Below are 26475 nucleotides of genomic sequence, written 5' to 3'. Positions count from 1 at the left end.
TACATAGTTCAACACAGCCAAATGAAAATATAACTGTGATTCAGTGCAGAGGTATGTTTATGTTCAACAGTCAAGTACTTACCAATGAAAGCAACAAGAAGGGCGCGAGATATGTTGGTTTTCTATAGGAAAATGGCTTAAAGCACGATCGCAAGAACAATGTCCTACTGCAGTATTAAGCTGTTCTCCAGACGTTGGTGTATCAATGGGCCCACCTTATTACCAGGCCATATCGAAACCAGCAACAAAACAGAACGGTAAATGTTCTATCAATAAAGAAGTTTAGATACCTCCACGACACGATATCGTAGACATTAACTCTGTGCTTCTGTGCCTTGCCAGCTTAAATCTCAAGCCCTTCTTGTTACTTCAGGCAAGAATCAAATAGATTGGTTCAATAGTTAAAGAATGCATTCGAAATGAAAAACCAGCAACACCTATCAACATCTTTCAACATCGTTTGTAGATGATAAAACGAGCGCGAATAACAGCATCAAGGTATCTTGATATCATGGAATGGAAGAATGCCCTTTAAAGAACATGCATTAAAAAAGAAATGTGTCCTAATTCTCGTTTGGTTTACCATTGTTCTTTCACCATTTAGAAGTACAAGTACTCAGATTACATCAATATGGATACTGAACTTCCAGCGGTGTTGCCTCCGTAACCTCCACCCGGTCAATACGTTGAGGGTCAAGATGCATGATGCGTGTCCATGTACACATGTATCACTTTGTTCGAAGCTAGAAAATGGGTGATATGAATAAAGACTAGCAGATGCTTTTATCTAAAACTCCATGTACATTTACACTAGGCCTTTCTGTACAAAATTGAAGTAAAAGCATTTGCTAGTCTTTATTCATATCACCCATTGTATGGGTTGAAATAAAACATGAGTACAACTTCATATTTTGGACTAGGACTAGCAGATTCTAGGTGTCATTATATAGTTAAACTGGGATATCAGTAGTACCCGTGAACCAATATGCGGCTATACTTCGAATCTATGGTCTGGACCATTGAGAATAGAGAACTGAGAATAAAAACGGGCATAAATTACAAACTACATGTACATGTAGTACAGCAGGCTGGGCTAGCAAGTGGACCAGTGATGCCAAAAGTTATGGGTTTGTTGTATATAATGTCTTTGAGAGATTACTCGATTCTGGTTATCTGTTATCTGTTATCTACCAGCAGTAAGTACAGCTGAGAATTTTTATTTCAAAAGTTATTTGATTTTTAAAAAAACCGACTGTCATATGTTCCTTCGTCTACATGTACGGGGCATTATCGTACAGTCTCATTGTGATTGCATGTCGGTTGATAATGTATTGTTATTGATACACGATGGTTGGCAGTTATTGACATGTTTAAAGTAGATTAAACCACAAATGTATATGAACATACCGACCATAAAATGTAAAAGAAATTCAAGCTGATAATAGCCATCCCTGTCTACCAACATCTGTAATGCAATGTACATGTACAGTGATTACCAAATTGTGGAGAACTGCAGACGACTTGACTGTGTTGATTATATGACATGTTGATAATGCATGTATTCATAAAACATAATGAAAAAAGAGGAGATGCCAAGTTATAGCATATCGTGAAAATCATCATCACTTAATTCTCTATCAAAGTTGGTACTAACGGTAGATGCGGCTATTGATATAAACGCTTTTTTCAACATTGTCTTGAAGAAAGATAGGAAGTAGAAAGTTGTCTGTGATATTGGATAGCCCGCATGGCCGAGTACATTTTTGTAAACCAGTTGCTACAGCATATTCTCTTGTGATTTCCGTGGATAGAGTGATTCGTGTGAGGTAAATAACTGATGTGGTCTGTTCCTGCAATAGTGATGGTGACATGGTGCCAAATATACTGTCATAAGTCGAGATAAAACGGTTCCATAATCAAGGTTGACTGTCCTTTCTAAAGCGATTTTGAGGTAAAGAGTTACAACGGCGAATTTGACTGTCCATTTATAAAGTGAAACATCTGACGATTGTAAATGCGCATCTTTCATATTGTATCCTTATAGGTTCGACGGTCCGTTTGGCGGACAGGTTCTGTGTTCCACGTCGTAGACAAGCTGCAAAATGGCGACGCTTGCCCGCGTAGAACAAAATGGCGGATTGAGTGGAATAGTAACATCGACTGCACTTAAGAGTTGACTGACGTTTTGAGGCGAATATGGAGTTTACATGCCATGAGCTGATAAGGTATGGTCCAACGGCGAGCACATGTAGTGTGCCGCGTGTGTATGGGCCGGGATAGGCTCGTTTTTGACTTGCAGGGCTAGCGCCATGTTGTTTCTCTGGTCCTCCATCATCTTTGCCGAGAGAAGGGCGGGGTTGTGGTGAACGTGATGCAGCCCCGGGTGGTGGTGCGGATGGTGTCCTGCGTTCTCTTCACCAAGTGGGCTAAGGTCACTGCAAAGATAGAAAGAAAGGAAAAGTTACACCCAGCATAGGTAATCGAAACTCATATAAACTCGCTTATATAGTTTTGGTACAAGCGAATTCTGACCAAAACATACATGTAGACTAGGTCAAACCTGAACCTGAAAATGTAAACAAATATTCGCATCGAATATGAAAAACCTCCGTGATCGAATTTAATCCGTTGGTTATATCAAATATAGAAATTAATCTGTGCTTGGCCACCTGACACTCTCTTAAGAGCCACTTGTTCAGATGTTGGCACAGACGGGCCAACATATGTGGCGCGCTTATCCCGTCAAGAGAAGTCCACTCCATCCACTCTTCACCTGACAGGATAAAGGAATCTGTGCAACCAGTGTTAACCAAGCCTAAAAATCAATTTGGGAAAATGTTTATACCCGATTTGTAAGTCAACAATTCTCAGCTTCAATGCAATGTAGAGTCAATTGGAGAACATCGGTTGGGTATGGCTTCTGAGTGGTGAACACTTACGAAATGTGGAACATAAAAACGAGATTTTGAGACAGTTGTTTATATTGGTGAGGGCCCCGTAGTCCCTCTCTGCATAGAGACGTGTGTTCGAATGAAATGGGTTTCTCCAAAACAACACCTGTTCCATGTTGAAGCACATTTTACCAAACCAAACTATTGGGAGAAATCGATTGACACACATGTAACTGAAGTTATATCACAAATCACGCGAATATTTTCAACACTTTCTATTTTCATGCACTTGCTTCAAAATGATCACCAGGACCATTTTCTTTTGGGAGAAAAATTTCATCTGCCGTTTTCCAGCCAATAAAATCCGTGATTATTTCATGTTTTGTATTCCGAAATGACTTTTTCTCTTCGATGAGTTGTCTTAAATTTCAAACCATAATTCTGTTGAAATCTACGCTCGCTTCATTACCCGATCATGACTCCTGTTTGACATTTTTTGTCCGGGCTCATTGATATTTCTGCCCCAGTGCCCCGGCGACGTAGACTCGGAGCCTGGCGCCTGGTCGGCGTGAAAAGTTACTTCATGCCTTATCTTGGTGACCAGGGTTGTCGCCACTGACGTCTAGCCAACACAGCCCCAAGTCATCCAGGGACTCAAATCTCACTAACCGACAGAGAACGCTCAAAGGTAATTGGATTAGCGCATTTGACAAATTGTGTGGGTCGACTAGAATCAACAACTTGCGGTATTTTAATTTCGACCAACGCCAAGGACCCTAAGCCGATGTTTGAGACAGTGACTGGACGCGTTCGCTCGGAAAATCAGCCAAGGGAAAGAAAAACTTGGCGATATATTTATATCCTGGTGCGACAACTGTGTTGTAGAGGATTATCATGTCACCCCCTGGCTGGAGGTGATGATCACAGTGACCCTCGTATACGGACTCGATTGACCCCATAGCCTCGGGGACTGACTGGATGGCACCGCCGCCGAGCCTCACTGTTGATATACGGCCATCGCGTATCATCATTTAGTGCCAAGTGGATTTTTCATGCTGATAATTCTTTTTCCTTTTAAAGCTACTATGAAGCTTCTTTCTGAAAGACACATAAGCCATTAGTATACTGTCGCATTGAAATCCATGAATCAGTTTACCGGTACTGAGAGAGAGGTTATAACATTTTTTTTCAGGAATGATGGTGATTACCAGTAAAAACCATATTAAATGTGATGGTAATTAATAGTAAATTGCAATTAACGGCTCAAAATTCGTCTCAACAAGGAGCAGCAACTGCTCTTAAACACAATGTCCAAGGGGTTAATGAGAGTGACAAGATAAAGACAGTGACAGGTCGATTAGTTGATGCACACGCGTTCTGCCGACTAGACATTGGTAATTGTCACTTGCTGCGTGCACATTACGCTAAGATGAAGAGAGAAACATCAACTCTCCAAGCTAATCATCACTAGTGCTCAACGGGAAGGAGTCACGTTACAAAACTAAATGCGTACGCGGCATATTAATGCTTTTTATATAAATCAATGTGAAATCGTACCCGATCAATGGAGGCTTGGCCGTGATATGATCCGTGGATACGTAGCAGCGTATCCTGTGAGTCGATGCGGGAGGTTTGTTACGGCAAGGACAATGAGGTATTTTGTTTGTTATAAACAATATATTGTAGCTGAGGGGAGACCGGGAAACCACCTGTAGCACAGCTTTCCATTGCTGCAGTTAAGAAGATATTGACCAATCAGAAACCCTGTAAGCTCCAAGGCCCGTACGTCATGTGCAGAACAAGCATGAAAGGCATCTTCTGATTGGTCAATACCTAAGCGGAGGCCCCGAAAGGAACAATTTGCCTAACCGATGTTCTGAAACAAAAAACGATTTTCGATTTTATTTGGTCAACACCGTTACAAGTGAACTGATAACCTTAGATGTGCACTTTTTATTCAATATGTCTTATAATTGCAACTATGTTCAGTTCGTTTCAAATAACTAAAAGGCAAAAAAGCATTGCCTCTTTGATTAAAAATATCATAATATCAGTGAATGTGTCGGCTGACATATGGGCAAGTCGAACCAAACCCTGCAATCAAACTCGTGAAAATACTAATTATTTTGCTTTAAATACGAAGTAGCTATGTACACGTGTACCTAGCGTTAAAGCCACGTAGAAGAGAATATTCCAGAAGTGTTCAATCCCTTTGATTTGCCAAATCGATACGAACCATGATGAGTTGTTGGATGTCACCCGACACCATCAGTTTCACGCCAGATACGGGAGAGTCCTCGCTCTCGTTCTAATTCTCTATGATTATTGTTGTTCAATGGAGAGTTCGCTACATCTCTAGAGTCTAGTCCACACTACACCAGGCACAGACCGAGTCTTCGTGATTATTATGGTTGTAATGCCAAGGTTTCTTCACCACTAAGTCTAGTTCCACACTACACCAGGCATGCCACGACCAAAAATAGACTTATCTGTGATTATTATGGTTGTAATGCCAATGTTCCTATACTTCTAGAGTCTAGAGTTTCACACTTCACTAGGTTCAGAAAGAGACGTATCTTTGATTAATTTGGTTGTAACGTCAAAGACGCTACATCTCCAGAGTATAGTTCCGCTCTATACACCACGTAACCAGAAAGGTACTCATATGGTTATCAGGGTCTCTCAAAAAGCAATCGTGATATTCTGAAGAATTAGCTATTCTCGATAGTGACCATTTCGCTTGCAATGCTTTACCTCTGTCATCAATTCACTAAATCAAAGGTCAGACCTGTTGGTAATGATGGAGTCGCACGTAGCCACTGGCCACGTTACCACGCTTGATCAGTCGTTTTCTCACAGAGGCAACCTTTTACAGAATACGCGAGTCAAGCCCTGATATAGTACGGCGTAATAGTAATAAAATATCTCTTTATGAAATATGAGGCGTCAAATTACGACTTTATGTAACATGACACTGGCGTTTTTACGATATTCGTCGCATATACTCCCTTTACCTGGAGTATGTTGGCAAAGAGAAGTTTCGTGAACAAAACTCTGGCACAGGAAATTCGAAGCCTGTGGAAGGCTGAGTATATATGAGTCCATGTTCATTTCTTCGAAATGGTACTTTTCTGGTATTTTCTAAAATGCGGGTTTTTTGAATGAAATAATACCTTCAGAAAGACAATAGATTATGTAATTGACTTTTGGGCCAGTTATGTCCCTAAAAGAAAAGAGGATTACGCACCAGGCTATTCAATTTTCACAGCTGCCGGGTGCGAAATCACAGACGTGTATGGTGGAACAAGATTCATGAAAGGGTTGTTCCCAATCGTGAAACTACGAAATATGTCAGATTCAATGTTTCTTTTTCAGACTCCAGAGAGATAATTCAAAATCACGACCACGGCACTTTTTAACGGTAATGCCATCAGCTATATCTCTCCTAAACCAACCGTGCCTTCATTTCACCCAACTTGTCTGATTCCAAATGCATCGAAGAGCAGTTCAACAAACTACGCCAGGGACGACCATGAGATATCAAGTAGATCTTGTCCTCGAGTGCTGGGTGTTAGATGTCAAGACTCGAGATTAATTTGTTGCGCCATTGTGCCCAGTGCGTCTTGTCTCTTCCTGTGATATTTACAAGGGGTATCTCCTTACATCTGCTCATGACTTCCTACCCGATACTCGAAGGCTTATTCAGGTAATATCAACGGGATGATTCCGCGTCTTCTATTACAATCGTGAGATCTGAGACTGTCAAGTGGCCCGCCATTTCGCGCCGACCTATCATGGACATTGTTTTAATATAATCCATCTAATTCTAACAGCTTTGTATAATTGCTGAGATCCTGTTCCTCCTATCGATACAGCAGAATTAGCAAGAATGATAAGGAAGAAAAAATGGTGAAGATGCGTGAATGTTCAGAATATGAAGATGAAACAACTTCTTAAGATTTCTAGAATTGACAAACAGAAGATTCAGAATGTTCTAAATGACCAGCAGTAAATGCTTTTACTGAAGATTTCGTGGATGCATATATCTACATGATTTATACTAGGACTGACCAAAAATATATTGGACTGACGTAACATCATTCCCTGGTCCTATTCATACATTGTTTAACCGCCACTTCGTTCAAATGTTGCATTTTCTGTTCGAAATCACCTCGGCTTAAAATCAGAATGTCATTTTATCGTGAAACAGACCACAGGCCTATTAGCTACTGTTTGTGAATGCTAAAGAGACCATCCTCTCAAATTTGCAAAAAAGCATGAGGTTATTTTCTTTTGAGCAAAGCGGTACATGATGAGAGAACCCGAATATAATCTGTTTTGCAAATGAGTCGGATGCCTTCAGTAGAACAAGAAACATATCATGTTACACCTCTTACCATCTCGACGAGGAACAATAACAAAAAGGAAAACAAAGCAGATGCATGATGACATTGTGGCGGGAAAGGTACGTCGCATTGTGGCGGGAAAGCGACGTCATCTACTCAAAGTCATTTTCAACAGAAATCGCGATGATCCCTTGTTTTTTTGCTTTTCTGTGAACGTCAAGGTCCCAAAGCGAGTGTCGTGTAATCGTACACTCTTAATCACCGAGCTCAGTGCATAAATCTTCGCCGGGAGATTTGGCCCGACTAGTAATGGTTAGCTCGTCTCAATTTACCATAAGCCTTTCGCTATTGTCGGGGATCTGGTATGAAATGTGAGACCACTCCAAAGCAGATAGATGCATTACAGAAAGTTTTGATGGTTTCTATGTACGTATGGATTATCTCTTCTACCAGGGAGAAGAGGGAACTTTTTGAAGCAGTCGAGAATGACTGGGTTTTTTACTGAACATCCGATACAAGAGTCATGTTACGGCTTCCAAACATCCCCTTATCATGGAGTCGATTTTAAGGTGTCGGGTTCACTTTAAAGGTATTTCCTTTTCTAGAGTTAGATTTTGGCTTGGATTGTTGGAGAAAGATTTCACTGGGCTCATCAATGATTGAAAGGGGGAAATGAGGGTGATATTCGAGGCCCTGGCGTCCTCCCCGCCGCAGAGCGGTGGCGAGTGTCAAGTGACTGGTTCCTGTCCCCGGCTCCTCTTGTTATGCAGGGACGAACATGTATACGTTCACTTACACAAGTCAATATTTATATACAGGGTATTTTTAAGTAATGAGGCAGCTTGGGATGTGGCCGATCTTACTTGCATGACCTCCATCTTTAAACTTCTTGTTAAGGGGAAAGGTACTAACTTTTCTTTAGAGAACAGGTGAAGAAGGCCCTGGGAAGAAGTCTGGCTACTTCCAATCATAAGGTATAATTTAAAGCGTCCTTCGTTGCTTTACACAGGGCTTTGTATATATGAGGTCGTCTACCACCTTTCAAGCCAATGGCTGACATGTGTTTCATGATATACGGACAAAGGAAGCCATTCTGAATCTCACTCCCACGGTCAGAAAGCAGAAAAATATCCCTACATCTTCAGGGCCTGTTATTCTGTGATGGTAGATTCCCCCGAGACGACGACCCTGGTTCCTCCTGCACCCGCCCATTCAACCGACATCAATCCACTACCTCTCTCCCCATGCACCCTCGCATCTCCTCAACCCGCTTCATCCTTCGGCTTAACGGTATTTCAGCTGAAGAGAAATTCCCCGGGTATTTTCAAACATAATGCCTCTAATCCGGTGACAATCGGAAGAATGGTATTAAGATAGCCTGTGCTGTCGGAAGGCATGCGCCGGTTGTCCTACTAAATAAGCAAGACTGAACACAGTAATTGAATGTTGTTTAGCCGTGACGACAAAGACAGTGGCGTGTGGAGCCGGATAATACGCGCATCCGAGGGCGCAAACCCCGAGAGGAAATAGTTTAATTATTAATATCGGATAGATTTTAGGAACCTATTAGCGGACATAACACAAGTGAAATAGCAAATTAACGCCTGAGACTGCGCGCTGCTGCACAAGGATCGTTTCTTAGACTACTCTTCCAATACGCACTTGCACGATGTGGATGGAGCTTTGGGGATGAAGACAGTCAGTGATAATATTTACATGTATGCATGTCCATGTTCTTGAGGAATTTAATCAACCTTCTAAGACTCATTAACGGTGACAATAACATGCTTCTCGCCTTTCAACCGCCATCAGTTTTGCCTGGGGTCGGGTTTCCGAAGACAGGCAACCTCATCACTTGCGCCAGGAAGCTTTCAAGAGGAATTATCATAATTACATGAATTGCAGCGGACGATTTTCTTCAATCAGTGCTGACTGGTTACCGGTGGTTTCACTGGTGGTTCCGCGCGAATGTACTAATCGGCTTCAAACACTTTACATGGGGAAGAGATGGCTATGTATTTCATTGATGAACTAATAAAGACTGCACTATAGAAAGACAACACTTCAGTATCTGCAATGTGACAATAGCTCACCTATAAAAAGAAGAGCAGATAAACATCTACCTAGAAATCGCTTTTTCATGGAGATACCTTAAAGAAAGCGTAATGAAATCTCTCGCCTTGACTATGGAGGGGGCGTTTTACAGCTCGTCTATAGGATTATCAAATCTTACGTGGACTCAAAGGCCTTCCAGATATGTAGCGTTTTTTATAATGTAGAGTTGGTGCAGAACAGCAGTACAAATGACATAGTGCTGTAGTACAATGTATGTATGACGTATATACATGTAGTTGTATTGACGTTGACCCCATTTTAATGTCACTCCGGCAATTTTTTAGATCATGTTTCTTCCGCAGTTTCTAAATATCATACGGTTTTTGATTAGAAGGAAGGAATCAACATAAAGGTTTGGAAGTATCAAGTTAGGTTTATGCCCTTTCAATGAAAATCAAGACAGATGAGTCGTTTGTTGTTAAGAAATGGCATATCTTATTGCAAACCAACATAATCATAAAGGCCTCAGCGTAATGGAATCTTCGCCTTCTATTTAAGTTGAATGTTTTATAAGCCTAACCTTTGTACTGCACTGCCAGAGGCACATCATAACATTTTACTGATGATAAATAATATCTTTCGCCCAATCAAACTTCAAGATAAACACTACCCCTCACCATAACAAAATAGACGAGGAAGAAAAGTGTGAGAGTATAGGCGGGGCAAAATCTAATAATTAAAAATAGTCGGAATCAGCAAATATTTGTCCTATAGCTGAAAAAATGCGCGAACCATAGCTAGAGGCGACCTTATAAGAAATATGAGATTTAACACATTTGAATTACAGAGGTTTCCAGTGCCCCCGGCGGACTAACTTAGTCATACAAAGTGAGGGTGCTTGGTGACTGTTGGTGACTGTTGGCGACTTTCTCATAGAACTCCTTTCTTATTTCATTCATGCTGTAGCCTACAGCAACCGAAAGGACATACGTTACATGTAGAGGTCTATACCTGCTATTATCATTTCATCGTTACATGCGCTAGAGGTCGTACTACCATTACCATTTCATCGTTACATGCGCTAGAGGTCTTACTACCATTACCATTTCATCGTTACATGCACTAGAGGTCTTACTACCATTACCATTTCATCGTTACATGCACTAGAGGTCTTACTACCATTACCATTTCATCGTTACATGCGCTAGAGGTCTTACTACCATTACCATTTCATCGTTACATGCACTAGAGGTCTTACTACCATTACCATTTCATCGTTACATGCACTAGAGGTCTTACTACCATTACCATTTCATCGTTACATGCACTAGAGGTCTTACTACCATTACCATTTCATCGTTACATGCACTAGAGGTCTTACTACCATTACCATTTCATCGTTACATGCACTAGAGGTCTTACTACCATTACCATTTCATCGTTACATGCGCTAGAGGTCTTACTACCATTACCATTTCATCGTTACATGCGCTAGAGGTCTTACTACCATTACCATTTCATCGTTACATGCGCTAGAGGACTTACAGTCGTCGTACAGGTCGTGCTACCAGTAAAACGTCATCAACTCATTCAGCACTTCCTGCCATTCGTGTTTAATTACAACCACTGGGCCAGTTCGTAAGCTTAGTGTAACCTCTCGTGCAGCCTCACAACAAGCCGAATCGGAGGTTCACTCCAGCTTAATAAAACTTGTTTGAAACCGGAGCGGAGATCACAGAGGCGGGACATGAAAGCTGTGGGCTATTGAAAGGAAGCGAGCTTAATTCAGTTACAGTAAACTAAAGTTTCATTAGAAATATCGAATGAGAATATCAAAACTCAATTTGGCTGTTGTAACACCATATGCAAGTCAAGTGGCAGTGTCTCAAGTAAATCTATGGACTCGTATAGTCCTTTTGACCTCGATAAAACGTGTTATACATGTACGGATAATGCTTTGGTTTGAAGGCCAACGTAAATGAAATGAATTACAGACATCTCATAAAATCGCTCATGCCATGATATGTATCATTCACATTCTACTGAACAGATTTCATTTATGATTTACACATCACACTCATCTGCCAAAGTTAAAGAAATAGTTTGTTCGCAAACTATGGAATTAAACAGACCATTATGAGCAATAATGTAAACTGACTAATGCATCCATTTGTCCCCTTTGAAGGGGTTATGCTTTTAGCATGAACCTTTTGTTATGAGCATCTATCCTTCGCGTTTACTTTGTTTTGAGTATCTCTTCGCTGCACATCATCCTGAATGGTTTACCAATGAAGATATCCTCATCACGTGGGCGATGTCAGTAACAAAACCTCAAAAGACTTATTTGAATGTATGGCTTTGATGAGGTTTGATTTAGAGAACTTGAAAGGAGGTTGTCATGTTTGGAGACGTACTGCACAATGGTGTTTTGACTCGTGTAGTTATTTCACTTCGCTGTGTTGATGTACAAGAGTATAATCCACTGCTAGCATTGTATGGCTGATAATGTGGTGACAGTCAGTGTGAGTGTTTCTGATGAAAGTCAGTGTTTCTCATGAAAAGATATTACATGCACGTTTACTGTCAGTCACTTGGCCGAAAGATTCTCAGTTGAAAACGTGCTATGGTTACCGTTGACTTTATCACGAACTACCAGGCACAGAACCCCGGGAGAGTCTGTTACCCAACCACCCTAGACAACCAGTTCATCATGACAAGGCTGGTCAGGAGCCAGCGTGGAACAATCAGAATGCCACGGGAGACAATCGCAGGACAGACACCATTAGGTAACCGTGAAAGACTCACAGCAGTGTTAACCAAAGACAACACTTGCATCGAGGGTTGCGGACCAATATAGTTATGCTAGCTGTGTGTTCATTGTCCATGAGGGGCTAATAAGCACTTGACTCTCAACATCCGCAGTGTGATTGTAGCCCGGCAGAGTCTGACATCCGATACGCTTGCTCTCCTCGCCACCACCGCAGTGTTTTGACTTGGCAAACTTCCCCACTTAACAATAGCCATTATCTGCCATAACTAAAATGTACAAGTTATGCGTTCTCCTATGAAAGGCCAATTGTGCCAAAACCACGGCATCATTAAGTAATTTTCGACCCGGGGGTGAGGAGCATTCCATACGGTTGACGGGCTAAGGTCAGCCTCTACGCCCACTAGATCGGAGCAGCCTTCCCCAACCCCCGAAAATTCCTCATCCCTCTCTTCCAGCCCTTTTGAAACCCGAGCCCTACAATTTGTGGCCACATACCACTTCCCTTTATAAGCAATGGACGCAATCACGGGGAAAGGGCACCAGAGGTTTAAGGAAGCAAAAACCAGATTTTCCCCGGTCACCCACGGGGTTGCTTTAAGTAGATAACGCTGATGGGAGGACGAGCATCCGCTACTATCAACTCGATATCAAAGTATCAGAAGATAGTCAATAAGTTGCCATTTTGTGTAATATCATCCCCGTGAAAGGGAACGCCCATCGGGATTTCTAGCCATTTCTCAGAAGCAGTTGGCTTTGTAAGGCGATCAACAATTAAATAAAAGCTTGACAACATTAAGCCAACGTGTTCTTGGACACAGATACAAGTTCTTTTATCGCAAGCAGAAAGTCTTTAACTAGCAAACATTTCGTCCACAAACTGTGGACTTCCAAACTGCACTGATGGAGGTCACGTCAGCTGACCTTGGACAGATCGGGAAGTGAAAAAATGAAACCGATTATTACTGGTTCTTGACTCCATGAACAGCAATGCTGACGGTAACAAATGTTTTCTTCCAGACTAGCAACAATGACAGCCCTCGTCCCTGTGGCTGAGAATTCCTCAACGACGTAAATAACCGAAGTCAATCAAATTTGAAATAAACCCAATGTACAAATATGTAGACTCCATCAGTTCTTGATCTTTTCAAGATGGCTGCCTGAAGAAGGTGGGTCGACTGGAAATATATACTGTTATTGGGTACTGAAATTAAATAATGATATACATGTATTCTCAATACTTTTTCAATCTGTGCATTTGTAATTTAGACCCACTCGTGAGCAGCGCCCAGAGCTATTAGGTAACAGCCAACAGAAAGCAACAGATAACGACTTGATTATAAACGAAGGCATGGAAAGAGATGCGCTTAAAAGGATGGAAGAATTGTCGCCATAAAACTCCTGTTACCATGGTAATGTGACGGGGAAATATTAGCTGTGTCAGGTTTCAGCTGTGATGGCCCCGACGAATCGACTGCTTCTTGTGCAGCAACAGGTATAGAGGCAGGGCAGAGGACATTATACAAACAAGGTGGGCCATCTCGACATCACAGGCAGGGAGATCACAACGCCCTCGATTGGCTCCTTTAAAGCATCCGTTTCAGTCGGTCAGAAGGGATCTTTTGACTTACTGTCTATCTCATGAGAAATGGCACTGAGAATTAAGGTGCTTTTCAAGAGAAAACGCAGCAGGTGTACTGAACAAATTTATGTTTCTCCTGAAATTTCTAAGTCCGATGGGCCTAGAAAATACTTCACTTTTCCAGAATCAGATAACCACAACCAAGAATGACCCACTACTAAGCAACAACGGACAACATTTTCCAACCATAAAAGGCTTTTTGTGTGCAGTGCAATTTTCTCGTGAAAAACACGAGCGTTTCTTTAACCATTAGCGAAATACATGTACTCAATAAATAGCTGTACTGTTTTTAGACATTCAGACCTAAACTTCAATCAATAAGACAACAATTGATTCGGACATTATCCCATGTGTTTATAGATCGGGCTTGGTCACAATAATATAGATTTATATCCTAAAACACCACCACTGCAGCAAAACATTTACCATCAAAAGAATCACGGACATCGGATTAAATATCGAGTTTCCAGGTACTAAGTATTGTCTGAAAGATAATCGGAATATATCATATTATCATTTATTGAAATTTACCAACTTTTGATGCTGTGCACAGTTCATCGCTTGGTACTTCATAAAGTGTAACCCCTATTATTGTTTTGTGGTTAGCCAACCCTGTGTGTGTTGATAGGGTTACCAGTATCGACCACCTCACGTGACCTATCAGGTTGACGACCAGAACATCAGATAATTTATACACCTGCTTACCATTTCACAGACCTCTAGACTCGCGCCACACCCATTTTCAATTACTATGAAAATAAATACCTGATGATGTCAGGTTCTTTCATTAAAAAAAGACGCACCAGCATCAACCACTTTGGAATTGCCAATTGGTGATGACTTTGCAACGATACGAGAAGTCCTCCCTAGAGTCTTAAACATTCTCCAGACGGGGTTAAACCTTCATTTCACGGTCTGGCCTAGTTTGAATATACCGCCGACTCATTTGATTGGCTACCTATCAAAGGTCATGCTACTTCTGTCCCACACATTTCACGAAATACTAAACTTCTGCTTCATCCGTCTTTATCCAAATATTTGCCTATAATTGGTAGTTTTATGATGACATCATGGTGCGGAAAAAGAGAACGAACAGCTTTTAGAAGGGGCTAACAAGTACTATATATGAATCCAGAGTACATCAGCGCAAAGCACGGAGGTTTTAATACGACCTCCCTGAGTTGCCAAAGTTACTTCAAGGAATTTAAGGGGAATACATTCCACAGGGTGTATCAAGGGGGCTTGAAAGATTTTCGAAGGTGATGTCAGGAATGTGTTATCAAAGATAGTGGCATTCAGTTAATTAGTTCAACGTGCATTGTTAACAGACTTTTGGCGGTAGACCCCTACAGCGGGTAGCATTCAGGAAGAAGGGGAATTAGGAGCAATTTTGTAAAAAGTTTACTCACGATACTATGTGGTACTTGGCAAAGCTCAACGTGTCGCAATAGTCCCACTGTGATCTGAAATTTATGAAAATGCCACATTTTACTAATTTGGCGAAATTTGATATTCATATACAAGCGAAAAATAAGGGACAAGTGTATAGCAATTGTCTGCCATTTTGTGTCACTATGTCCGCTGGTTCCGAAATGAGAAATGGGGTGTCAAAGACAGGACTGAAATCAATCAATGATTCAAATGTAGTGAGTACCGTTATATACCGAAATCGTGCTGACAGAGGCCCTCCATCAAAGCGGCGGCAGCACACACAAAGTCAGGTCGCCATAGCCTGGCTGTGAGATGCGACAAAAATCTACACCTTGACATGAGAGACTTGGTGGTTCAACGGTTAGAATGCTCGTCTTTCGATCTGTTGTTCACGGGTTCGACTCCCCGCGAATCCACTAAATTTTCTCTTTTTTTCTCTTCATTTTGTTGTTATTTATTCATTCATGTACGCATATCAATATCATCTATTATTAATATCTTGAAGAAAATCCCTGAACCCGAACTTTACAAACCCATGCAAACAAAATGATTGAGAAAGATTCAATGATGCTTTATCTGCAATTTAATAACTGTAATTCTCACTAAAAACGCCCAGTAAACTCCCTTATCGAGATGGTACACCTACGCGCTTCGGTCTACGAAACATCTCGGCCGACAATAAATGTCACACTTAATCTGGTACATATTGAAAGGGACATAATTTTACTGTGAATTCGATTTTGCAACTAGAAACGTACCAAGCATCCCTTTATCTTTAAAGAGATGCATGTCGTTACGTCTCCTACGCACCTCATCGGTTTAGGAAAGATGAGTATTGAGCGCATTACACAATTATGTCATTGAAGTCTTAATGAAGTGATGAGAGGGTTCATGTTTCCAGGCAGATTATCCACCGTCGAAGTCCCAGCTTCCAAACTGCTCATTTGAGAATGTCAGGGGGAAAAATCTATGCTGTTCTTATCGTAGATGGTTAAAATAGCCATTGCTCTTACTGCTTTTGGAACAGTCTAGTTGTATTCAAGCTGAATTGGCGAGGTTATATAATATGTGTTCATCATATCACCTCTTACAGCGCTTGAACCAAAACTGAATGAGGTACTCTGCAGCGTCTTATACTGCTGCACTTAGAGGTATTTATTAACTTTCATGATAGTAACTGACGATCCCTCTTATTATTATGTGGACGAGACGCGACAACGGAACACCCGAGTTTACTTTTTTAATTTTCACCGACGAGACAAGCAGACGGCATATCTTCAATTAGGAATCAGATCTCGTCAGAAAGAACATGTCACGTGATAGGCGAGGTGTCGTTTGGTGTGTTGATAACAATCAGGAGACCATATTTATACATTTGGAAGAAAATATCGTTTTTAATCGAATTGAAAAAAAATATTTTCTCAAGAAACATTGCCGGGGCAGCGACCGGGAAAGAAAAAGGACCCCGAGATGACAGATGATGGTTACTGCAGACCAAGTCAGAATCCCCATGGATTCTGCACTTTTAGAGTGGCCAATTAATCCGTCGGGTGTCAACATTTTCTCCACATTTTTCCTAATTTCTCAACAAAAAGTACATGTAATATCAAAACTTTACTTGAGCACAGTTTTTACTGTTTTTTCTGATGCTCATGATACGTAAATTTACATAAATGATGTACAAAACAAAGTGGAAAAGCTTTTTTTGTAAAATGATCGTTAATGTATGTACAGTAACTCAAGCCCTCAGTCCATTCATTTTACATTCGAAGAAAAAAGCTTTCTAACGTAATGCAGGAGCGGATGGAAGGGTTTTTATGCGCCAAATCAGCAGTCATATTGATGATGATGCTAAGTGCATCAAAGGCATTATGTTCGGAACAGAGTATCTCCTTTAGTTGTCATCCCATTCATTTTTGCACAGATACGGAAATCAATTTCTATTCAACTTCTTTGTAATAGGTGTTTAGTTCTTGCACAAAAAACCCTTAACATTTCAAGTAAGATGGAATCTGAGGGTATTCTTCCCAATTCTGCATTTTAAGATTGCTTTTTTACCATGTCTTTTTCATCAGTTGTTTTTTAACTTTTTAAAGTTTCGTTTTTTAAAGCTTTTCTATGGAAAGAAATTGGAAGCATCGTCGAAAGTTTAAGTATTTTTCTTTGCAACCTGACACTTCTTGAGTCTAGAAAAGTGATATCCATGAAGGCACTATGCCCTCATTCGAACAACATTTAAAAAAAAGTTCTCGAATTAATGTTGTGGTGACGGCATATCAGTATGATTCAGTTGCGGTAATTTCCACTGAAACATCAGGTATAATAAACCGAGTTGTGATTTTTCAGGACTACCACCCACGGCGGAGTTCTCCTCAAGCCCTTGTTAACGATATCCTTGCCTTAATGTTAAACCCTTCTAGACGGGAAAATAAAGGACATTTCACGGACCATGAGTACAATCCGAAGGGTCTTCAGTGGCGTCCCAAGTCTAGCGAGAGAGACAGATATTCACCCCTTTTTCCTCCTCAAATTACACACGCATCCCAGAAAACAAAAGATGCGCCCCTCTCCCCACAATCACACATAGAACGAATCCCTCCAAATTCTGTCCGATAATTCTACGTCTGGTTCTGAGCATTCAAGGCTCGCCTATTCAGCTTCCATCGCTATCAGATGGACCTTTCAGCAGTCCTGTGTAATTACAACTTTCGTGCGGCGGAGGACTACAATTTAGATGACAACTGCATGAATCGGGGCCTTCTGTCGCGTTTTGTTGAGTCTGACACATAAAGTATGGCGCGTAGTCGTCTAGCTACAGAGCAGACAGAAATTGAAAGAGAATAATTATTTTCAATTTAGTTATCAGTAATTTGAAGCAGATTAAGCATTAAACGATACTAGCGGTATTTGGTGCTGGGATGTCCGCTTTTGTTCCGCTACTCAACCGCTTGACTTGTTAAGCGGATTTTGTTTACAACCTTAAGCGGTAGGGATCCGATTTATAGGGATGTTTGATAGGATTGAGATGAATCCTTAAAGGTTGCTACGGCCATCAGAAGATGCCTCCGGTCACTTGTCAAAACAAGTGGTCAGTCCGTGTGAAGAAATGCGAACAAAAACTATGCAAACCCCAGCAACATTGAAATTGTCAACTTGGTCAAGTTACGGATAATCTAGAAGATCCAGTGTTTTAGCTTATCAGCATTTTATCTTCATGATCGAGGTTACCGTATACGGGTATGGCGTTACCACGTCCTTCAAACACACGAAACAACATTTAAGACTTTTCAAGAGCTCCTCCCATGCATACGCCTTATATGGATTCTTGATAACTAACCAAAGCAAATGCACGCTGAAAGTTTCATCCAGGAAGAAACCTATCATTTCCTCATTCCAACCCCTGCAAGTTTTCTTGCGGCAGTTTATGGAAGAAGCATTTCAAACTTTCTGGAGTACAGCTCGGCCAGGAATGGTGGGCCTCCTCCCCTCTATAATCTATTTATCCCAACCCTCAGCCCTCAAGTGTTTCCCCATGTGTCATTGCTCTTCTCTTGAATCATCTTGCTCATTTCTGCTGGAACTCACGCGGGGCTATTTACCCGTCCAGGACTAGGCAACAAACGCCTTACTGCCCCCGCTGAGGTCGGAGCCGGCCTCCCTCGGTCCACCATTCAAATACACTGGCGCTATAAATTAAAAGGCGTCACTGCGGACCGTGGAAAGCATTGAGACAAATCTCAAAAGCGGAGTTTGCCAATCCACCAAAAGCTGCTGAGCTTGTTCTTTTTGTTGCTGTTTTCGTAGCCTTTTGTTTATCGGGGGGTACGGTATGAAATAATGACGTTTTGGTATGAGAAGCACAAGGCCCCGCTGGTTTACGTTCTGAGCATCAATATTGCCCTCGGCTCTGACATAGTTTCGCCAGTCTCTCCGGCCAGACCTTGTGATGTTAATCTGGCCTGTTATTCCATGGGTATTCCCAGTAAATAAGAAGACAATGTGAAGAGGTTTTTACCTGATTTTGCATCTGGTGCTGTGAATTAAACCCAGCGGTACACTCTTGACACTTACGGCACAATGCCAAACAGAGAAAAAAACTAACTGGGACTTGACGTTGAATCATGCTTTCGCAAATACCTGGCCACCAATTGTACAATCACGGAAATGGCAACACTTCGGCAATTATAAACATCGTACTCATCAGCAATTTTCAATGTCATATATAAATGGCCATATCTTCATGTCTAAGTTATACAAAACGGGCTCTTTCCGGTCAATGACAGCAGCCTTCGGTCCGCCAAGGCACAAATCAAACTGAGGCTGAAAAGCCACCAATGTGTGGGTAAGAAGAGTTCACCGGAAGTTGTTTGAATGACCTTCAGACTTTTGACCCTGACCATCGACACTTTCGTGGGAATGAGTGCACCAGCTTGATTTCTTTGAAGTAACTAAGTTAACTACGAATCTAGAACTAACTTGAAAATATTTGAATTGTCTCTTAGATAAAAAGAATAGTAGGTCTTGCTAGGCCCAGGAGGATCGCATATTTGCATTTCTCAGACTGAGTCGGGCCAATGCCTTGGGGGAAATGTTCCGTAAGGCCTGGTGTAGTAGAGCATCGTCTCTAAGTGGTCCAGTGCACAGGCCCCGACATGAACATAAAGTATCAGGTTTTAGATTGTTTTAGAGTCGTCAACCAATATTGAAATTTCCTCAAAAGGTTTGAAATCATCTCATTTCACCTGGTAACGTCATATTGCCACGGTGGATTCCCGCAAGGTCTTTATACTTAAATGTGTCAATAATGGCCGGCGTTTACCGATCTGTTAGCGTCGTCGCTGGACCTTCAGGCAATGTAAGCTTACAAGTATTCCGAGTATTAAAACTATAATGTGGTTAATGTGCATACTGCAGAAACAATGCTTGTGGTGAATGGTTTGAACAGTGTGTCTCCTAGGATCATCCGATGCCGCAAGCCGGGAAAGCCAGTGCTGTTGGTAGGAAGTTACAGGCATAAAATGACGGAAACGTGATTTAATGACGATGCATCGCGATCGGCACTTGTCCGAATTCATTTACATGAAATCACTCTCACATCGGAGCGTTAGTCTTTTACCATTGAGACAATTGAATTCCCCGTTTCTTGATGTCCATCGATTTAAAAACTGAAACCCCCCTGCTCTGAACCATTCCCACCGCAAAAGCGCATTGAGCATTATTTATGCTGATATCGATGGTATTAAGGCGGTTACATGCTTATCAGACAGTGACAATGCTGATGAACGCTCGACAATCAAATACTAGCACATGAAACTTTGATTGGTTATGAGAGAACGACTGCTGATTGTTTAGTTAAAGTATTGTGGCTACACAAGACTGCTGGTTGCACTCTGACAACCAGTAATTTGAAACCTGCTTATTCCCCTTTTCTATGACACCAATGTCCTGCTGAATTATTCGTTCGAGAAAAAAACCACATGGTTGGATTTTTTCGAGTCGTGCGAGAGGTCACCTTGGTCTGCTTTGAGTAAACAGATCGACCTAATCACTGGCTCAGCTGAAAAGAAGCGTCAGAAGAAAAGTCTCTCTTATTAGCCAGATTTTATTAAATGGTTTCTTCAACAAAGCGGCCAGAGAAACAGCAGTTATTTTCTCAAACGACCTTTGTGATTATTTTTGTGAGAATGTCCGTAATGCTTCCTTTGGTGCGGGTGTTACTATTGTCCCTGGCAATACAGCAAATACTAAAGATGGAAAATTAAATCGACAATATAAAAAATCTCATAATCAAAATTAAGTTCAAATTTTCCCCGTCGTGATATATTTCTTCAGCTCTTGTGCAGAATGTAACACTCTCGAAACCAGTAGTCTGGTAGTAGTAAGCAAGCTAATGTATATCCCACATCGCATGGAGACGCGGCCAGGAGGCGGTCATATTTTGCAGTTATAGATTATTAAGAAAACGCATAAGAAGCCATCATAATCGAATGTCTTTTAAAACCCAAAGTTGATATCGGAATTCTCGCAGATGACACGGGCCTCAGAGTATCAGATAGTGAAGAGCTGCCCTTACAAATCCCATCAGGCGACATAGGTGGTTTTGAGAAATCTCAATCGGCCATTCTCTTCCTGTGACAATTGAGACGTCAAGAACTCATTCACCAGAGATAAGAGTCTCGCCTCTCGAATTTGCTGTTATTGTGCGCGAGCGTCTTTAAGTGTCAGTCAATGGGCATTGCCCAAAAGTCTTGTTGACACTGTTAACTCTCGAAGAATGGGAAGCCTCCTCACTCCTAACTGGTCTAACTGTGTCCTTCTCTTAAAGAGATAACTTAACATATGGTGATGGACACGCATTAGTGTCCCCGTTGCAAAGCCAAGGAGGCCGTTTTGAAACATTAGACCCACTTCTAAAATGTTAAGCTAATAAATAAATAAAGGCACTGCATCGATGGATTCGTACTAATATCAACCGTCTTTGTGCAGAAAATGAGGAACATGGCAAAATTGTCACGAACATGAGAGTACTCTTTGACCCCTATTTCCAATTAACACTTTTCTTCCTCAAAGCGAATGAGAAATTAAAAAATTAACCTATTGGGTTCTTCATAATGTAAACCTGCGTCATTTCTTTCCGAACTACATGTATCAGTATCGGCGGACCGATGATAATGCATACAACCTTCTGAAATCTGAAATCTGACATCATCTTTTTCTAGAACAATGCCCGAAGGATGAGTAATCTTGCCATAAAGGTTGCAGACGACACGTACCCTTTCCTGACACAACCAACATCTTTGATATATCAAAGATGTTCCGGCCTACCCCGCACACCAAAGAACGTGGACGGACGAGGAGTGTGGAGATTGAGCCAAAATCACTTTAGAACTCACACCTCCTCGTATTTCCACACCGTTTAAACTGATCACGGTGTTTTGTGGAGATTTTAAAAGCGACACCGCCATTAAAGTATAAGATGTCAGCCGGTGACGTTTTGTGGTGGAGTTTGGCGGCCATTGCTGCACCGTGCTCGCGGGCAATTTGCATCTCGGGTAACTCTCTAATTGCGCTTAAGTAAAGCTCTCACCAATCTTGACATTGTTGGAGAGTTTACCTAATAATATTTATCTAATTTTCCCCTTAATTTCTCCTTCTGTGATGCGATTTGTGTTCACCACGTTCTCCCAATACAAACGGGTGGTTATTGGTCAAGTGGTGTCACGTGGTCAAGTGCCGATATTTGTCCGCTTGGGTGATCACGAGGTATGCAGAAGCTTCGAATTTATCCGCTGACAGGAACGTGTAAATGGTACAAGGATCCCTTTAAATTTCTCTGAGATGGAACAGAACTACAACTATCAAATGAATTTATCAGACAGCTCAAGAGTACTTAATCGGATTTTGCTCTGAAAGTCACTCCAGTTCAGAAATGGCTGGAAAACGTGATTTGCAAATGATCTGACATAACATGGCAAATGCTCGAGTGAATCCGTCGCCATGTATGTATCTGTATTGACAATTCGATTTATAATTCTAAATGTAAGGGCCTTTTCTAGTCACTATGCGGATGGATATTCCGTCTGTTGCTCCGTAATGACTTCTTCCCTCTCCGGCTTGATACAACAACAAAAATCCTGCCCAAGCAATTAGCCTCTCCCACCGAAACCTATTTAAAACACATTGCCGACATGTCATGCATTGCCTGACTCACACAGGTTCCTCATATCTAATTACATTGGTGAAACAGATGATTTGTGCAAATAATCATAATTCACAATAAGCCCCAAAGTATCTCGTTTTGCTGGAAGGGGAGGAGCACTTGGTTCATTTGTAAGGCGACAAATAGAGGAGTATAAGCCCATATACTGATGATGCTGGGTGTTCAATGTATGCGGGCAGTGCCTCAGGGATGGCGCCTTCTCTCTTGTGTTCCGGTAGTGTTTTATTGAAACAACCTGATGGCGCTAATGTTTGCAAAGCAGGATTACATGCATTCCTACACTTGCCGTGAGAGAGCGTTTGTATGGTTGCTAACTGGGCCCCGAAGCTGACAAGCCTACCGGTTCTGTGGAAACAGCCTCAGGACCCCTAAAACCTTGTTTCAGGTTATAGCCCTCAGGATCATGATAGAAACTACCCATTGCTCAAGACCCCCAAGCCTTGTATTGACAGTCATGACAGTACTACGTCCATATTCTGTTACCAATGGGTACGAATCATGGCAAACACCTTGACAACTTGGTTGTAATCGACCCAAGTTTGCCATCTGTTTGGCTAAAGAGGATGCGAATCTGAAGTTATATATTGTCTTCAGGATCGAGGTAAATACGACACTGGTTGCACTTCTCACCGAATTTAGCCGTGAACAAAAATAACGTACCACTGAATGAATTGAAACAAAATATTTAACAAAAAGAACCTCAAAATCTCTGTAAACAAGCCGCATTTTGCAAAAGCTACGACACTAAATGCATTCGAAGCAACATCATGCAAGCCATCTTTTTCAAAGCGGGTACGTTTGTCTTAAACGAAAGACATCGTTACCTTTTTGGCACATTACTGGTAAGAAGTGGAGTCGGGAGGTTCAACAACTATAAGACGATACAATTCTACTTATTGCCAGAAAGCAGATGGTATACAATGTACATCATGCTTTCCGGAGGAGAGTATGGTTCAAAATGAGGCAGTTGATGGGCATCGCATTCTCAAGCGAATCTGTTGAGATTCTTGTACAAAATACTGTTGCGTGGATATGTGATTTCATTTCAGGTCTGATTGGCACACTTTCATGACAAAGAACGGGAAAACAACTCATTCAAAGTGAAATGACCACATGTTGATGTGGAAACATAACACAAGTGAGTGGTCGTAAATATCTCTATCTGACATTGATATATATACCTAACAATGAAAAAGCACCTGTGACATTAAGCCAAAGCAGTGTGAAATACATTTCAAGAGTACTTATGCGTCGGCCAGCTTCGCGTTACAGCCAAATATGAACTTGAGCGGACCATGTGGACACGCAGCAGTTACGGGTCTTGTTTGAAATTCAGTTATAAGCACACTGCTCTAACACAGATTTTTTTACGTATAACAAGTTGACTAGACCGAACTGCCTATGTGAGAGACACCGCCATTTGAATATTGATGAGGTTGGAGGGAACCAACTACCAAATAAGAAAAGCATCTGTTTCAACGAGCTAAGGACATGAAGGATGTATTGAAAAAAATACTCCTTATCCCGAGACCAATCCAAACAGTTTAGTGAAATTATTTTTATGCTTGAGGTGGCAGTTTATCATTTCGCCTATTTTGCCTGTTCAGAAATGGCCATTTTGTATATTCATCAGGAAAATTTCAATATACGGCAAGGTCCAGGGACGTTGAAAAACGTTACTCCTCATGTTTGCCCATATTGGTAAGAGAATTTGGAGAAAAGTGTCCGTCAAACCAGAAGAAATTTAGGTCTGATATTGCTAACTTACATGGCATAGAATAATGACAACAACACTACAATTTCATATGACGTAATGACTTACTTTCTACAATGTTGCTGTTGAGGCGTCCGATCCCTCTGTCGCCTATTTTTAAACCAGTTACTGACTTGCGTCAGAGTCAGACCTGTCTTTTTGGCAAGGTTGCGTTTTTCATCTGGGGTTGGATAGCGGTTCTGTTTATAACATTCCTTTAGCGCTGCGCGTGATTTCTCCTTGAAACAGTATACAGTCTCTTCCCCGTCCCAGATTGTTTTCGGCAAGGGGTATTTTCTCCGCAGCCTGTATTTGTCCACTGCTCCCAGGGGCCTCCCGCGGATCTTCTGGGCCTCCATATAGTGCGCCTTATACCACATCTGCTGCAACATTGGGTGGTTACTTGGATCAAAGTTATGTGATTCCAAAATGGCATAAAGTTCCCTGAAGCTTCCTCTGTGGAACGCGACAACTGCCCGGGCCTTAAGTACCGCCTCGGAGCCCCGTAATAACTCGCTTGGTGGCAAGGACCAGAGGAACCGTGCGAGCCGGTCAATGTTACCACTCTGTTGTAAAGCTTCGCAAACACAAGCAACCTGTTCAGGTGAAAATGTCAAGTTCTTTCCTGATAACAAATCTGTCACATTTTCTGATCCTTGTTTCGGACTAGGTATATTCTCATCTCCCGTAGTTTCACCGTCCGAGAGAGATTTGGCTGTGCCTGGTGTATCCGACATCGTGGTTGTGACTCCGTTTTCAAAACTTCCATCAGAGTGTCCCACGTCTAAGTTTGGCGATGTCATGTCCATTGTGTGAGTATCACAGCCGGAGATATCAACCCTGTCTGTCATTATGTCGTCTGATTCACTGATTTCTCACCCACTTACAAAAACTCAACTGTTTGCAAATCTCAATTGTCAATCGGGTAATAGTCAAATGGGCTGTACTTATACGCCGCACCTCCTGTGTTACAGCGTCTCTGATTGGTCAACACATTCGATGACAGCCATTAGGAGTACCGGCCGCCATTAACTCCAGCACGTGCCTCGAGCAGACGAACAGCATTTGAACAAATCATTATAAAGATGCTTTGATGTCGCTGGTTATGCATAAATTTGGGCGTAGCCTGACTGTAAACTGGTGAAGTGGAGAGGCGAGCGTGCGGACAACAAACTGCTCTCCTTATTATGAAGCCATTTCATGTTAAATGGATTCTTATCTTTGGAGGAAATTAACCTTGGTCGTAATTTCGATTGCGTTGATTAACAAAGAGATTTGTTAAGTGATACCTGCTTGAGGTTGCAAGGGTAACTGCAAATTGCTTGTGTTGATATAAGCAAAATTGAGATTTATATCATAGAATCATCTCTTGATATTTATTAGTAGGTTTAGCATCTCTGTCATGTTTTTAAACTGATTTATTCTTTCTTTATTCGTACATGATTACATGTACATCCTTCAAGTTTACAAAAAAGAGTAATGGTTTATTGTAAAAAAGCAAGTTCAAAGTGTTTCTCCATGAAGATACTTTACAAACAACAAGTATAAAGTGTCTCTTCATTAAAATGTTGTACAAAGAAAAACAAAAGGAACCACCATGACAAAGAAAATCAACCAGTGAATACAGCAATACTTTACATTCAATGTACATGAAGAAACACACATGACAGCGAACAAATGATGTTGTCATTCAATCCCGAAGTATACATTTCTTACCTTCTCATATTTTTATTCACATTTCAATGTTGAATAAACTACATGTACTAGTAATTAGAGGTCAAATGTTACACTCTTCGTCTGGAACATTCTTCTGTTATGAGATACGAGATATGGAATTCAGTTTGAATATCTTTGTTTTGGATTATTGACG

General features: G+C 41.3%; 1 protein-coding gene across 2 annotated transcripts; it reads right to left on the bottom strand.

Annotated features, from left to right (window-relative positions):
* Window positions 1-876: 876 nt before the first annotated feature.
* Window positions 877-25492, bottom strand: LOC135485216 (homeobox protein six1-like). Of its 2 annotated transcripts, XM_064767039.1 has the most exons (3): window positions 24675-25492; window positions 15111-15164; window positions 877-2435 (listed from the first exon to the last, which is right to left on the bottom strand). In XM_064767039.1, the coding sequence occupies exons 1-3, from the start codon at window positions 25454-25456 to the stop codon at window positions 2204-2206; spliced, it is 1068 nt and encodes a 355-aa protein (XP_064623109.1). In that variant the 5' UTR covers window positions 25457-25492; the 3' UTR covers window positions 877-2203. The 2 variants fall into 2 exon arrangements, with proteins under 2 accessions (XP_064623109.1, XP_064623110.1); XM_064767040.1 differs by lacking the exon at window positions 15111-15164.
* Between the last annotated feature and the right edge of the window lie 983 nt (window positions 25493-26475).

The sequence above is a fragment of the Lineus longissimus genome, chromosome 3 (assembly GCF_910592395.1).
Source record: "Lineus longissimus chromosome 3, tnLinLong1.2, whole genome shotgun sequence".
NCBI classification, from domain to species: domain Eukaryota; kingdom Metazoa; phylum Nemertea; class Pilidiophora; order Heteronemertea; family Lineidae; genus Lineus; species Lineus longissimus.
The sequence above is the reverse complement of the archived record's forward strand: the minus strand, read 5'-3'. Positions and strand labels throughout refer to the sequence as shown.